Source organism: Polyodon spathula, chromosome 34 (genome assembly GCF_017654505.1).
Source record: "Polyodon spathula isolate WHYD16114869_AA chromosome 34, ASM1765450v1, whole genome shotgun sequence".
Classification (NCBI taxonomy): Eukaryota; Metazoa; Chordata; class Actinopteri; order Acipenseriformes; family Polyodontidae; genus Polyodon; species Polyodon spathula.
In genome coordinates this window covers 987,297-1,000,517 of record NC_054567.1, presented here as the reverse complement: position 1 = coordinate 1,000,517, position 13,221 = coordinate 987,297, and the positions used below count along the sequence as shown (strand labels likewise).

Here is a 13,221-nt window from a genome sequence, read left to right as displayed (position 1 = left end):
ATCAAACCTAGATCGATTGCTTCTGGCATATTAACTGCGCTCCATAGATTCTGCCATTCTGCTGGATCAGAATGTTCTGAGACTCTGAGTCCAATTAAAAAAGATGCTTTTGCCTGATAAGGGAGATTTGGATATTTCAGCAGGCCAGTTTGACCTTCAATGCAATGAAATCCTTTTCACAGGCCTTATACAGATCTGCTAATAATATTTTCTCCTGGTTGTATATTCTTTAAAACACATTACAGTCATTACAATATTTGTTGCAGTTTCACAAATGTTCAATTTGTTACCCAAAGATCAGCCTGCTTCCAGTAGCTGTGACAGTCTTGGGTCAGTTTCTGCTCACAGGTGTGGGTGACAGTCTTTAAAAGCCTGACACCTGCAAAAACTTAAATCTTGTTAGCTGGGCTCCCATCTCTATATTCTCATTCCCATCGTCAGTGGGCAAACACATTTTAACTGAATCTTGGTCCATCAAAGAACCGCACACCCTTGCAACCAAGGCCTTCCATGCAAAAGGATCTAATGACTTATAGCAAAAAAAGGGATGTGTCAGAACCATCTGTGACATCATAAAACAAGCCCTGGGAAACAGGACTTTTACTTCACGGAATTAACTAGAGACAGCCATGAGAAGGAAAGGGTTCATGGGTCAACTTGTCAAACCGCTTACTCATGAGCGTAGTTATCCAGATTATTTATTTTCATATTCTGTACATTACACATGAGCGTAGTTATCCAGATTATTTATTTTCATATTCTGTACATTCCACACATGAACCAGCATACTGGAAAATGCACAGCACTATAATATAGTGATTTGTGCACATATGAAGATAGCAGTGTGCAATACACTGAGATTGCACGGGTGTGTTTTAAAAAGGTGAAAATCAAGACAGATTCATTAGCATATAAAAAGAGTTCTGCTACAACAAAATAAGTGTTTGCATGTATAGAGTGAAGTCTGCAGATTCCTAGGTTTGTGTCCTAACCTCGTGGTAGTTTCTAGGTTTGTGTCCTAACCTCATGGTAGTTTCTAGGTTTGTGTCCTAACCTTGTGGTAGTTTCTAGGTTTGTGTCATAAGAACATAAGAAAGTTTACAAACGAGAGGAAGCCATTCGGCCCATCTTGCTCGTTTGGTTGTTAGTAGCTTATTGATCCCAAAATCTCATCAAGCAGCTCCTTGAAGGATCCCAAGGTGTCAGCTTCAACAACATTACTGGGGAGTTGATTCCAGACCCTCACAATTCTCTGTGTAAAAAAGTGCCTCCTATTTTTCTGGGAGTTGATTCCAGACCCTCACAATTCTCTGTGTAAAAAAGTGCCTCCTATTTTCTGTTCTGAATGCCCCTGGTCTAATCTTGTTTCCTTGTTTCTTTTTTTCAGGCTGAAAAAGTCCCTTGGGTCGACACTGTCAATACCTTTTAGAATTTTGAATGCTTGAATTAGGTCGCCACGTAGTCTTCTTTGTTCAAGACTGAACAGATTCAATTCTTTTAGCCTGTCTGCATATGACATGCCTTTTAAGCCCGGAATAATTCTGGTCGCTCTTCTTTGCACTCTTTCTAGAGCAGCAATATCTTTTTTATAGCGAGGTGACCAGAACTGCACACAATATTCAAGATGAGGTCTTACTAGTGCATTGTACAGTTTTAACATCACTTCCCTTGATTTAAATTCAACACTTTTCACAATGTATCCGAGCATCTTGTTAGCCTTTTTTATAGCTTCCCCACATTGTCTAGATGAAGACATTTCTGAGTCAACAAAAACTCCTAGATCTTTTTCATAGATTCCTTCTCCAATTTCAGTATCTCCCATATTCATTTATCTCCGACTAGAAAAAGTTATGATTCTTCTTCATAGATTCCTTCTCCATTTCAGTATCTCCCATATGATATTTATAATGTACATTTTTACTTCCTGCGTGCAGTACCTTACACTTTTCTCTATTAAATGTAATTTGCCATGTGTCTGCCCAGTTCTGAATCTTGTCTAGATCATTTTAAATGACCTTTGCTGCTACAACAGTGTTTGCCACTCCTCCTATTTTTGTGTCGTCTGCAAATTTAACAAGTTTGCTTACTATACCAGAATCTAAATCATTAATGTAGATTATGAATAGCAGAGGACCTAATACTGATCCCTGTGGTACTCCACTGGCTACCTCACTCCATTCACTCCATTCTAATTCAACAGATTAGCACTAAGCATTGCAATGTGAGGGCAGGTGCTTACTGTACTAACCTATAAGAACCAAGCACTGGCCATGAAAACGTTTTTTAGTATTTTTTTTTTTTAACTTAGATTAAGCAGCAGTAAATATATCAAAGTGGCGTTTTACGATCTCACACGCCTGATTTTACTCAAAGCTTTGGCTACAGTTGTTTTTTTTTTTTTTAATTAAAAGCGTGTACCTTAGTAGCAGACCAAGCTCACGTTTTTTAGTATTTTTTTTTTTTAACTTAGATTAAGCGCCTTTTACGATCTCACACGCCTGATACTCAAAGCTTACCTTAGTGCAGAAGGTTACGCCGTGATAATTGAGCTCAGCATTGTCTTATGACAAAACATTCTCCAGCATCCAGCACTACATTTAAAACAAAGGCGAGCAAGGAATACTTTAACTGTTAACATACAAATATCAATATATCTATCAATAAACAAGCCATGTAATAACACGCTGTACATGTTATTGTTTGTTTCACACTTCCCTTTAATAAGCTGCGTGTTGAATTATAGGTGCTGTACAGCACTGTGCAGATATGACATGAACTGGCTCTGTCGTTTGGTGCTACTGTGTTTGCACTTAAAGGTTTTGCATCACCCAATAGAATTAATACATTTTGCTTCATAAAGTCGAATGAAACCTGCTAAATGATGTTACACTAACATACTGAATTGCATACGTCTGTGTCAGTTTTTCTTTAAGTATATTCTTTAAACTACAAAAGAAGCGCACGCTGTGAACCTGACCCGGAGCTCTGGATCTCATGAACCTGAAGCTCTGAGCCCCACCATGATGACGGGTAATATCTTTAACTGCTTACTGTTGACATGTTTGTGGTGTAGACTGCAGTGTAGTGAAGAAATAAATGCTAGGTGGAGAAGAACTGTAATTGTAATTTAGAAATGTTATCTTCAAGAGAAATATACATTGACACCCAAAAGAAATAAAGGGCATGATTTGAAATGCATCGATGTGTCATTTAGTTATAGTCGGAAACTTTATTCAATGTACTGGAGATGCTGAGTGCAAGACAAATAATATCTCAATTAATTTCTTTCAGATTATTTCTCAAAGTTCTGAAATGAAAAGCTGCAGTTCCTTTGAAGTCAGAGCACCACAGTATACAGGGTTAAGGAAGGAAGCAGTCTCACACCTCAAACTATAGCACTGCAAGGCACTGTCGTGCCTGCCACATTTCCACAGAAGGACTACTTCTTACCACCCCATTAACACTGTCTTTCAGACAATACCATTGTTTTTTACAAGACTTAAAGAAAAAAAAAACTTTCCACTAAAGATTTAATACAGTATCACTTGTATGTCAAAACAGCCAATAACTTCAACATTGTAATAATTATAGAAGAATTAAGATGAAAAATGTAAACATTAAATTCCTGGCATATTTTAGTTTAAAATCAGACTAGTCCTTTGTTTCATATAAGCACACACCCTGGAACTGTGGAAACGAACCTTCCTAATTAGTGAGAAATTGGAGACCCTTGTTAAAGTTCAAATTATCCAAGATACATTGTGCATACTGGTGTCGTGTCAACATGAATGTTTAGCTGGTGTTGTGCAACATTATGGTTAAAGCTTTAATAGGTTAGTACCACTTCCTTCTTAATGCAGGAACCTCAACATCTAAAACTACGTTTCTAAGCAGTAGAAGTTAATAGAAGCACTAAATTAAAAACACTGTCACTTTCATGCAATTCAATATGAAACAATAGCTTGGCACATTGCTGACTCCCTGTGCTCTGTATCTTAATAAGAGGGGAGAGAGAAAAAGGAAAGAGACAGACAGACAGATAGAGAAATAGATTTAGTTGTAGGTAACCCACATGGCTCAGAACAGTGTCCTACCCTCACCAAGAGATCCATATGGATTCACTTCATCTAAAGTCTAGACTGTCATTTCTAGGTCCTAACCCACAGACAGCATAGAATCTGGGTTCCAAAAGAAGAACAGCCACTAGCTCTGTCAAACAGGAAAGTTATTAGGCCAGGCTTTATCAAGAGATACAACTCTCACTAAACTAGTTTAACACCATCAAAGCAGGTATGCATGCAGTGTTGCACACTACTGCCATATTGTCAAGTATATTTGTAAATTTGAAGCGGCAGTTTAATTTGAGGGCATTGTCTACAGAAACCCCAACCCCCCAACACATACACACTTACACATTTAAAAACGCATACTACAGCAGGCAATTCTGCAAGGGTGTTTTCCCAGAGTGTCTTCTACTTACTGTCGTCATTGGCAAATTATTTTCAGTATATGTTTTTTCTTACCTTGATAGACTGATGGTTGCTTTCATGCAAAATCATCTCTTCAGATAAGACAAGAGACCTTGTAGGATTACACAGATCCAGAGGCTGTAACAAAAAATAACAAATAAATAAATAAAACTTAACCCATAATAAGAATTTATTCAGATTAATAAATACTATTTTTCATACCAGTTTAACTTGCATGTCCATACTTATTGTAAAAACAAAAACAAAAAAAAAAATCCACAAGCTAAAATATAGATCTCTCAACTGGAACAATCAAGTGGGTATGAAATGTTTGCAGCCTGACAAGATGCCTCTGTTGTCTTCATCATGAGGGGGCTACAGAGCAACTGCAAGATGCTGTCAGGAGAGTAAGCCACTTCCTGCCTCTGGACTTTAGCTAATGGGTACAACTACAACAGTGGGCTGAGATTTGCAAAATCAACAGGAAGTAAGACCACTAATGCAAACGCTGCTGCAGCCACAGACAGTCGTCAGCATGGTGTGGGTGGCTGAAACGCACGCTTTTAACAGAGCTCTGCTGGGCTTGCCTTTTATTCATCTGTAGCCCTAAATGTAGTGCTAAATGTTTGACCCTAATGGCTTTATTTATGTCCCCACGGAAATCCGGGGTAAAATTTCCTAAAATCTGCAACGAGAAAAGAGCGTTTTCTGCAAAATTCTGCGGCAATGACTTTTTAATGAAAAATAGTGTTAAGGAGTATAAATAATTAAGAAAAAGTAAGTCACAGTTAATTACATTGATTTTTTTAATGAAATCTCATTACTAAAATCTGAAAAAAAAAAACAGAACAAAACATGCTTGCCATATTTCATGGAAATCAAAGTATAAAAAACACATACAACAAAACAAAGGGTTCACTTTTTTTTAAATTCTTACAGCATAGACTATTGGATGCCATTTTTTTTTTTAATACATAAAACATAACAATTCGAAAAAAAATTAAATACAGTTCTGGCCAAAACATATGACTATATTTAATGGCATTAGTAATAACAATATTTGCTTAGCTTAGATTGTAGTGGTGCACTGGGATTCTAATCAGCATCGGTTCATTTTACAAATGCACTGTTTTACAAATGTATAGTACGCTTGGAGCATTTTTGTACAAATGTAACAGGGTATTTTTTAGAAACATTTGTTATTTGCCAAAATGTAATTTAAAAAAACGTATCCACATCAAGACAGCACATAGAAATAGTTTGGAAGCTGACAAGCTCTTGGAAACAGTGACAGGCTGATAAACTCACTTGTTTGTTTCTTTGACTCAGGCCACAGTGTGAAAGTGCTGCCATCACACACCACAAAACAAACGGGAAAGTAACGATTTAAAAAAAAAAAAAAGGTGGATTTTCACAAAAATTTTTGTCATCCCAAGTTATCAGATAATATCTAATATACAGTTCGCCGCCCTCCTGCTTTTTGAGCATTCATGTTACTACACCATGTAGATAAAGCATGTGTATTTCCATATATAATGAGGATGACATCTCAAGCAAGGTCCTCACTGTTTTTCTCTGACCTTTCACATAGGAGTAACAGAACAATGCTCCACTTTAAACTTGCGACTAAAATCTGAAATCCTTTTGTAAAAAAAATAATAATAATAATCTTACCTTATTTTGTTCTTCAGTAGCCACTGTTTGTCTATCCGTGGTCGTTGTCATGGTCTTCTGCCATTTTAACAGAAGCTGTGACGGTGACGGCACTTTGCATCTGGTGCCCTATGTTTTGCCGTTATATTCGGTGCTAATTTAGATTTGCTTCCGGAGCTCACAATGGCCTTAGGAATCTTTCCATGGCTGAACTGAAGCTCGCACTGAAACCCGCCACACTCCTCACTATACGAATAGCGTGTATGCACTCTAGTGACATGTACAGTGATAGGAAGGAGCAAATGTTTGAGTTTTCATTTTTGTTTTGCAAAAAAATTCAAAATTCTGCAAGAGCAAATTCCGTGATTTTTTCCCACAATCGCGAAATCCTGGAGGGAAGAATTTATACTTTTCTGTTCTCACCATTTTTTTTTAAAGGTTAGTTAGTTTTTTTTAAAAAGTTTTTAGGAAATCTAAAAGGTTTTGCAATTAGCCACAGATTCAAAGAAAGTGAAAAATTGCAAGTTAACAAAGTTTAAGGAAATAGCTTAATGATGAACAGCCCTTATCCCCACAGTATATACACTAGCTTATTCCACTGGATTTGTGTAAAGTACGTGCTAAGGGGTATAGCTGACCATTTGGTTATTATAGTAACAAATTAAATTATTGCATAGCGCTATTATCATGAGACTATTTTATTGAACGATTATTGCATGTTCTAGAGAAAGACCCTGGTATAGCACCTGCAGCCTCCCACAGCTGTGACAGGACACCTGATGGTGTAGAAAGACCCTGGTACAGATCCTGCAGCCTCCCACAGCTGTGAAAGGATACCTGATGGTGTCAAAAGACCCTAGTACAGCACCTGCAGCATCCCACAGCTGTGAAAGGATACCTGATGGTGTAGAAAGACCTTGGTACAGCACCTGCAGCCTCCTACAGTTGTGACAGGATACCTGATGGTGTATAAAGACCCTGGTACAGCACCTGCAGCCTCCCACAGCTGTAAAAGGATACCTGATGGTGTCGGAAGACCCTGGTACAGCACCTGCAGCATCCCACAGCTGTGAAAGGATACCTGCTGGTAGACCATTTTTAAAAGTCTAACCTGTTCATAACAAATCAAAGGAGCTGGCCTTTATATCCTTCTGTACCTTGCAGAGGCATTGTGCAAACTACAGTTGATCAAATTACCCATAATTTGAATTTGTAACCATCAAAACCATTTTATTGTGGTTACATAAAGAAAATAACGTATTGTATGCTGTGCACATGTTAGTGAGCACTGTCTGAGCTGATAACACTGACCCTACATAGTATTTCAGCTGGTGGTTACACTGCAAGAAAAGGGACAGGGGGTTACATTTAGAAAGACTGTTTTACAAAACAGCAAGAAACCTACCTGTACAGAGACTGGGAAGATTAAAACCTTTGGTGCCAGTGTCACATATGTCCCATAGCTGGTGTGAGGAACATGAGATCTAACTATGGTGCAGTTCTGATAATCTGTGTAGTTCTTCAGAGCGTGGACAGGTGTTTTTGACATGTTTGTAGTAGATCCAATAAGGGTCGATTTTCGTTGCAATCCGCCATGAACACGCCCTCTATAAACCCTTCCTATTAAATAAATCAAAGTGTTGCCATGAGGAACAGAAACACTATGCACTTCAGAAATGTTAAAGTGGACATTAACAAAACATACCTTATCAACAGTCACTCTACATAGTCTTAGTAAACACACAGTGCCTTGCAAAAGTATTTGGACCCTCTCACAGTTTTCACATTTTGTTGCTTTAAAGCTTGCAGTCATGACACTTTGAAGTAGGAATTAATTTGTGTTATATACACAACCCACTCCATACATTCAAAACAAAAACAAAAAGAAATAAGTAAATAGATAATTAATATGAAATAAAAATGGAAAAGTCATGATTGCATAAGTATTCAAACCCTTTGCTGTGGCACAAAATTACCTTAACGAGCCACACAATTAGTTGAAAGGCCTCTTTCTGTATGCAATATTAGTGGTTCTCATGATTTCAGAATAAAAAAACCTGTCTCTGCGAGGTTCCTTGGTCAGGTAGTCAATTTCAAGCAAAGACTCAACCATGAAGACCAAGGAGCTTTCAAAGCAAGTCAGGGATAAAGTCATTGAAAAGTACAGATCAGGAGAAGGGTACAAAAAAATATCGAAGTAACTGAATATCCCTGTGAGCACAGTCTACTTAATCATCAAGAAATGGAAGGTGCATTGTACCACCCAGACACTGCCTAGATCAGACTGTCCCTCCAAAAATGAACAGCCAGGCAAGGAGGAAACTGGTGAGGGATGCCACTGTGAGGCCAACGACAACTTTGAAGAAGCTACAGAGTTCAATGGCTGAGATGGGAGGAAACGTGTTTCAGTCAACACTTCACAAAAGTAGCCTGTATGGCAGGGTGGCAAGAAGGAAGCATGGAGTTTGCAACAAAGCACCTGAGTGATCCTGCAAAAATGTGTCAAAAGGTGTTGTGGTCAGACAAGACCAAGTTGGAACTTTTTGGTCAATGCCATGCGTTACATCATGCTATGGGGATGCGTCTCGTCAGCAGGGACTGGAAAGCTTGTTAGGATTGAAGGAAAAAGGAGGAAAACCTGTTTCCGTCTGCCAAAGACTTAAAACTGGGGCAAAAATTCACCTTTCAGCAGGACAATGATCCAAAGCTAAACTGGAGTGGCTTGAGAATCTGTGGAAAGACTTGAAAACTGCTGTTCATTATCGAGACCCCAAGCAACTTGAGAGAGCTTGAGCAAATCTGCCATGAAGAATGGGCACAAATTGCACCAAGCCGGTGTGCAAAGTTGGTAGAGATTTACCCAAAAAGACTTGCGGCCATAATTGCTGCCAAAGGTGCTTCCACCAAATATTGAGTTGACGGGTCTGAATACTTATGCAAGCAACATATTTCAGTTTTTTCTCTTTAGCTTTTGCTGACATTTACTGTAACTTATCTTACCCTTAGAAGTCTTCAGTTTGAGCATTCAAGTTTTGAATAAAATATTGTTTAAAAAAATATGCATCATTTTGTAACTTCACAAAATGGGACACCATAGGAAGGGTTTGAATACTTTTACAAGGCACTGAACCTTACCAACAATCACCCTACATTGTGCTTATGAATATGGTTCCAAACAAACACTTACCAAGAGTACCACAATTCTCCTGGAACACAGGCCGCAGGATCTGCCAATTATCAAAACAGGAGAGTCAGAATTAACACAACACAAGGGGAACCCAGATCCCAATTCAACACAAGGGGAATGTGGAAGGGACCTCGAAGTTATAACTCTGCAAGTTTATGATTTCAACTTAAATGTACCCTTATTAGTAATGTAATTAAATGTCAAACATAAATGCAGAGAGAAGAGTACATACTCACACATACTGATTGCAGGTGCTATTAAATGGAACAGTAAGACAGAGTGAAAGAACTGACAAGCTCGCTCTTGGATGCTAACGATGAAGGAAGTTCAGACTGTACCTGGCTGCCTGGGTTTATTGGGGCGAGCAGGATGTAGTTCTGGTCTCCTGAAGCAGCCAAGCGGGGGCCCTGCACAGTGTGGGCTGTTTTACTCTCTCCCTGCTCCTGCTGGGCCCAGCCGTTACGAGAGCCTTGGTCAGTTCCATGGTACAGTATGTGGCAGCTCTGCCTCTGCTCTGAGGGGACTGGATGGCTGCTGTAGTCAGTCCCATTGTACAGTATGTGGCAGCTCTGCCTCTGCTCTGAGGGGACTGGCTTGCTGCTGTAGTTCTTCTCCCTCTTGCAGGGTGGAGACAGAGGGCTGTAGTTGTCCGACAGCCGGATCAGGCTTTCAAAACCTGGCTTGATCTGAGGAACCGTCCTCCACACTGAAACAGTGATCTCACTGTGGCTGTTTCTGGAAGCCAATTCAAATAAAAATAAGTCATTCAAAAGAAAAATGAGATGACAGACTCTTGAGAAAAAAAAAAAAGTGTACAAATTGACATTTGAGATGATGAACTAATCTAGGTGTAGCAACATGATGTGCACCCTGTCCACTCAATGCACAATATACAGCATGATCACCAAGGCCTTTTTTGATTAAGTAACAAAGAAAAATATCTTATCTAACTGAATATCCCTGTACTAAACAGAAGAGTAGCTAAACCAAGAGCTCCAAATACTAAGTGCTAATATATGAACTATATTATTGGCTGGCAGACAATTAGGATTTGAATATAAAGTGTTACAGTACACCCTGCAGTGCTGGTGCTCTGATCTCGTATTGTTGGGACAGAAAAACGACAAGCAGCAAGTATCGAAACAAAGTATCTGTCATGTGAAATTCCAGAGGTAGGGGCAATGAATACAATCACTATATGCAGTATGCACAGCCCCAAAACAGCCAAGCAACTTCCAAAATTACCTTATAGTGTGAGCGAGCTCTATACACTTCCACTGCTCCACTGGTTGTCCATTCAGCTGTAATACAATATCTAACTGCTGTAACCCTGCCTGGTCGGCTGGACCTCCTACAATAGTATAACAGCTGTTAATTATCAAAAAAAAATAACATTATAAAAATACACAGATTATAAATATAGCAGCCACTTCACATGTCCACGGTTAAAATGGGGGAAAAGATAGCAACTGTAGCAACTGTAGACAACAGGGAAGAGTATGGTATGATGAGAGCTTGGCATGATAAGAGCTTGGCATGAGAGACTGGTATGATGAGAGCTTGGAATGAGAGATTGGTATGAAGAGAGATTGGTATGATCAGAGCTTGGCATAAGAGATTGGTATGATGGGAGCTTGGCATCAGAGATTGGTATGAAGAGAAATTGGAATGAGAGATTGGTATGATGGGAGCTTGGCATAAGAGATTGGTATGATGGGAGCTTGGCATCAGAGATAGGTATGAAGAGAGATTGGAAAGAGATTTGTATGATCAGAGCTTGGCATGATGAGAGCTTGGCATGAAGAGAGACTGGTATGATGAGAGCTTGGCATGAGAGACTGGTATGAAGAAAGCTTGGCATGAAAAAAGCTTGGCATGATGAGAGAATGGTTTCAGTTTTGCCAAACTAACTCAGCAGTTTACTGCTTACTGTAAGCACACAATTGGTTTCTCACTAGTTGGGTCACAGTCTATTTATCCATTTTAAAAAGTGAAGTTTCATATGTATTTGTGGCTACCCATGTGGGTAACTTTGATAAAAGAATATGTAATAAATAACCCATGACAGGGTGTGCGGTAAGACAATTCACACCCAGGAAGTCTTGTAAGAATTATCTTGCCGCACACCTTGGAGTGGGTTATTTCGCTTACAAAATGGCTAAATTTTTAAAAAAATAATTATACAAACTAGCTTTTTTAAGGAAATATATATATATATATATATATATATATATATATATATATATATTATATATATATATATATATATATATATATATATATATTATGTATCCTTCCACTGAGAAAAAATAGTCCCTGAAGACTGTTTGATTGTAACATATATTTTGTACTTTTTTATTTGCCATAAACATTACATTGAACATTGCCATTTATAGTAACATTTTCGAGATGAAATGACATTTGTGAATTGAAAGCAGACCGATTTTCCACTTCTGAGGGAGGATTCATGGAACAGCCAAACACTGCACCGCACTGGCACTCGAGGGAGGGGCTTCTGAGCGTTTGTTTATTTTATAAGAAATTATCCTATTCAGACTTTGCGGTCTTAAAGAGAAGCTGAACAATAATTTATGAGGCTGTTTTCACACCGATGACAGGAACTGGCATCATTTCCCTAGATTGTAAATCAGCATTAGATGATATGTGGACTAAACGGCTTCCGTGTGAGTTTGCGCAGGGCCCCAGTCCTTCCCGGCCGCGTCGAGCACAGTAGCATTCTATTCTGAACCCGACCATGTTTAAAAGCCCAACGGTTGTTTCAGCAGAGAGCAGGAGAGATTTTAATTTTGTTTTAAAATATGTTTCTGAAATCGGAGGATACTGGTGAGATGTATCTGTTGTGTCGAGTTTAAATATTGCATACTCGCTAGTCAGTCTTATAAGGAGATATTTAGATGCCGCTGCTGCATATATATATATATATATATATATATATATATATATATATATATATATATATATATATATATATATATAACACACTGTGAGACTTGCATGGTGATTTCTCAGATGGCTTTTGAATAGTGTTACTGTTACTGCTTGCCTCGGAGTTTTCTTTGTTCTGTTCTCTGACTAAATAAATACCACAGTATATTTGCCAATTTTTCTGTAATTCTTAGTGACAGAGATGACAAAAAAAAGATTGTTGAGTTATTTAAATGTTGTTTCAGTTGTATATTGACATTTTTACACACAGAAACACTGTTTAGATAGATATAAGATATATACTTTTATATATAATATATAACCTTACTTTTAGGTAATCATGCCTGTTTAAAAAATATATATATATATATATATATATATATATATATATATATATATATATATATATATATATATATATATAGAGAGAGAGAGAGAGAGAGAGAGAGAGAGAGAGAGATTTTGAAGAGTATGCCTTACCTGGGTCTACTGCCTGTACTCTAACTGGAGAGTCACAGCAGATGGTGAATCCGTAGCCATCCTTTCCTCGAAGGATTGTGACCTGGAAGACAATCCCAAACAATTCATGAGTTCATGTTTCAACAGCATTAGCTTTCTGTCATTCTTCTGCTCTCAGACAAACTAAACCATCCAGACTCTTGTTACGCTTGTAATCTCTACAGACTTTAGAAATGCTGGTGCTGTATGAAACACTAATGCACTTATCTTGCTTTTACCACCACCCACAAATTCACCCGTACAGCCACAACCTTCTGCAACCCCAGTTAAAGCAACACACTCCTGTAGGCGCCCAACTCTGGAAGCACTGGAAAGTGTTGCTCACCCCTCCCATGAAGCACTGGAAAGTGTTTCTCACCCCTCCCATGAAACACTGGAAAGTGTTTCTCACCCCTCCCATGAAACACTGGAAAGTGTTTCTCACCCCTCCCATGAAACACTGGAAAG

The 13,221-nt window shown here is 38.4% G+C and overlaps 1 protein-coding gene across 1 annotated transcript in view; it reads right to left on the bottom strand.

The window, feature by feature from the left end:
• LOC121303615 (regulator of G-protein signaling 3-like) overlaps nucleotides 1-13,221 on the bottom strand; it is a 188,556-nt gene that overhangs the window by 123,720 nt on the left and 51,615 nt on the right. The window contains exons 9-14 of the mRNA XM_041234411.1: nucleotides 12,736-12,817; nucleotides 10,555-10,660; nucleotides 9,648-10,044; nucleotides 9,310-9,349; nucleotides 7,528-7,742; nucleotides 4,524-4,607 (exon numbers count right to left, since the gene is read on the bottom strand). Coding sequence (XP_041090345.1) covers nucleotides 4,524-4,607; nucleotides 7,528-7,742; nucleotides 9,310-9,349; nucleotides 9,648-10,044; nucleotides 10,555-10,660; nucleotides 12,736-12,817 — 924 coding nt within the window. The remainder of the gene's footprint in view (nucleotides 1-4,523; nucleotides 4,608-7,527; nucleotides 7,743-9,309; nucleotides 9,350-9,647; nucleotides 10,045-10,554; nucleotides 10,661-12,735; nucleotides 12,818-13,221) is intronic.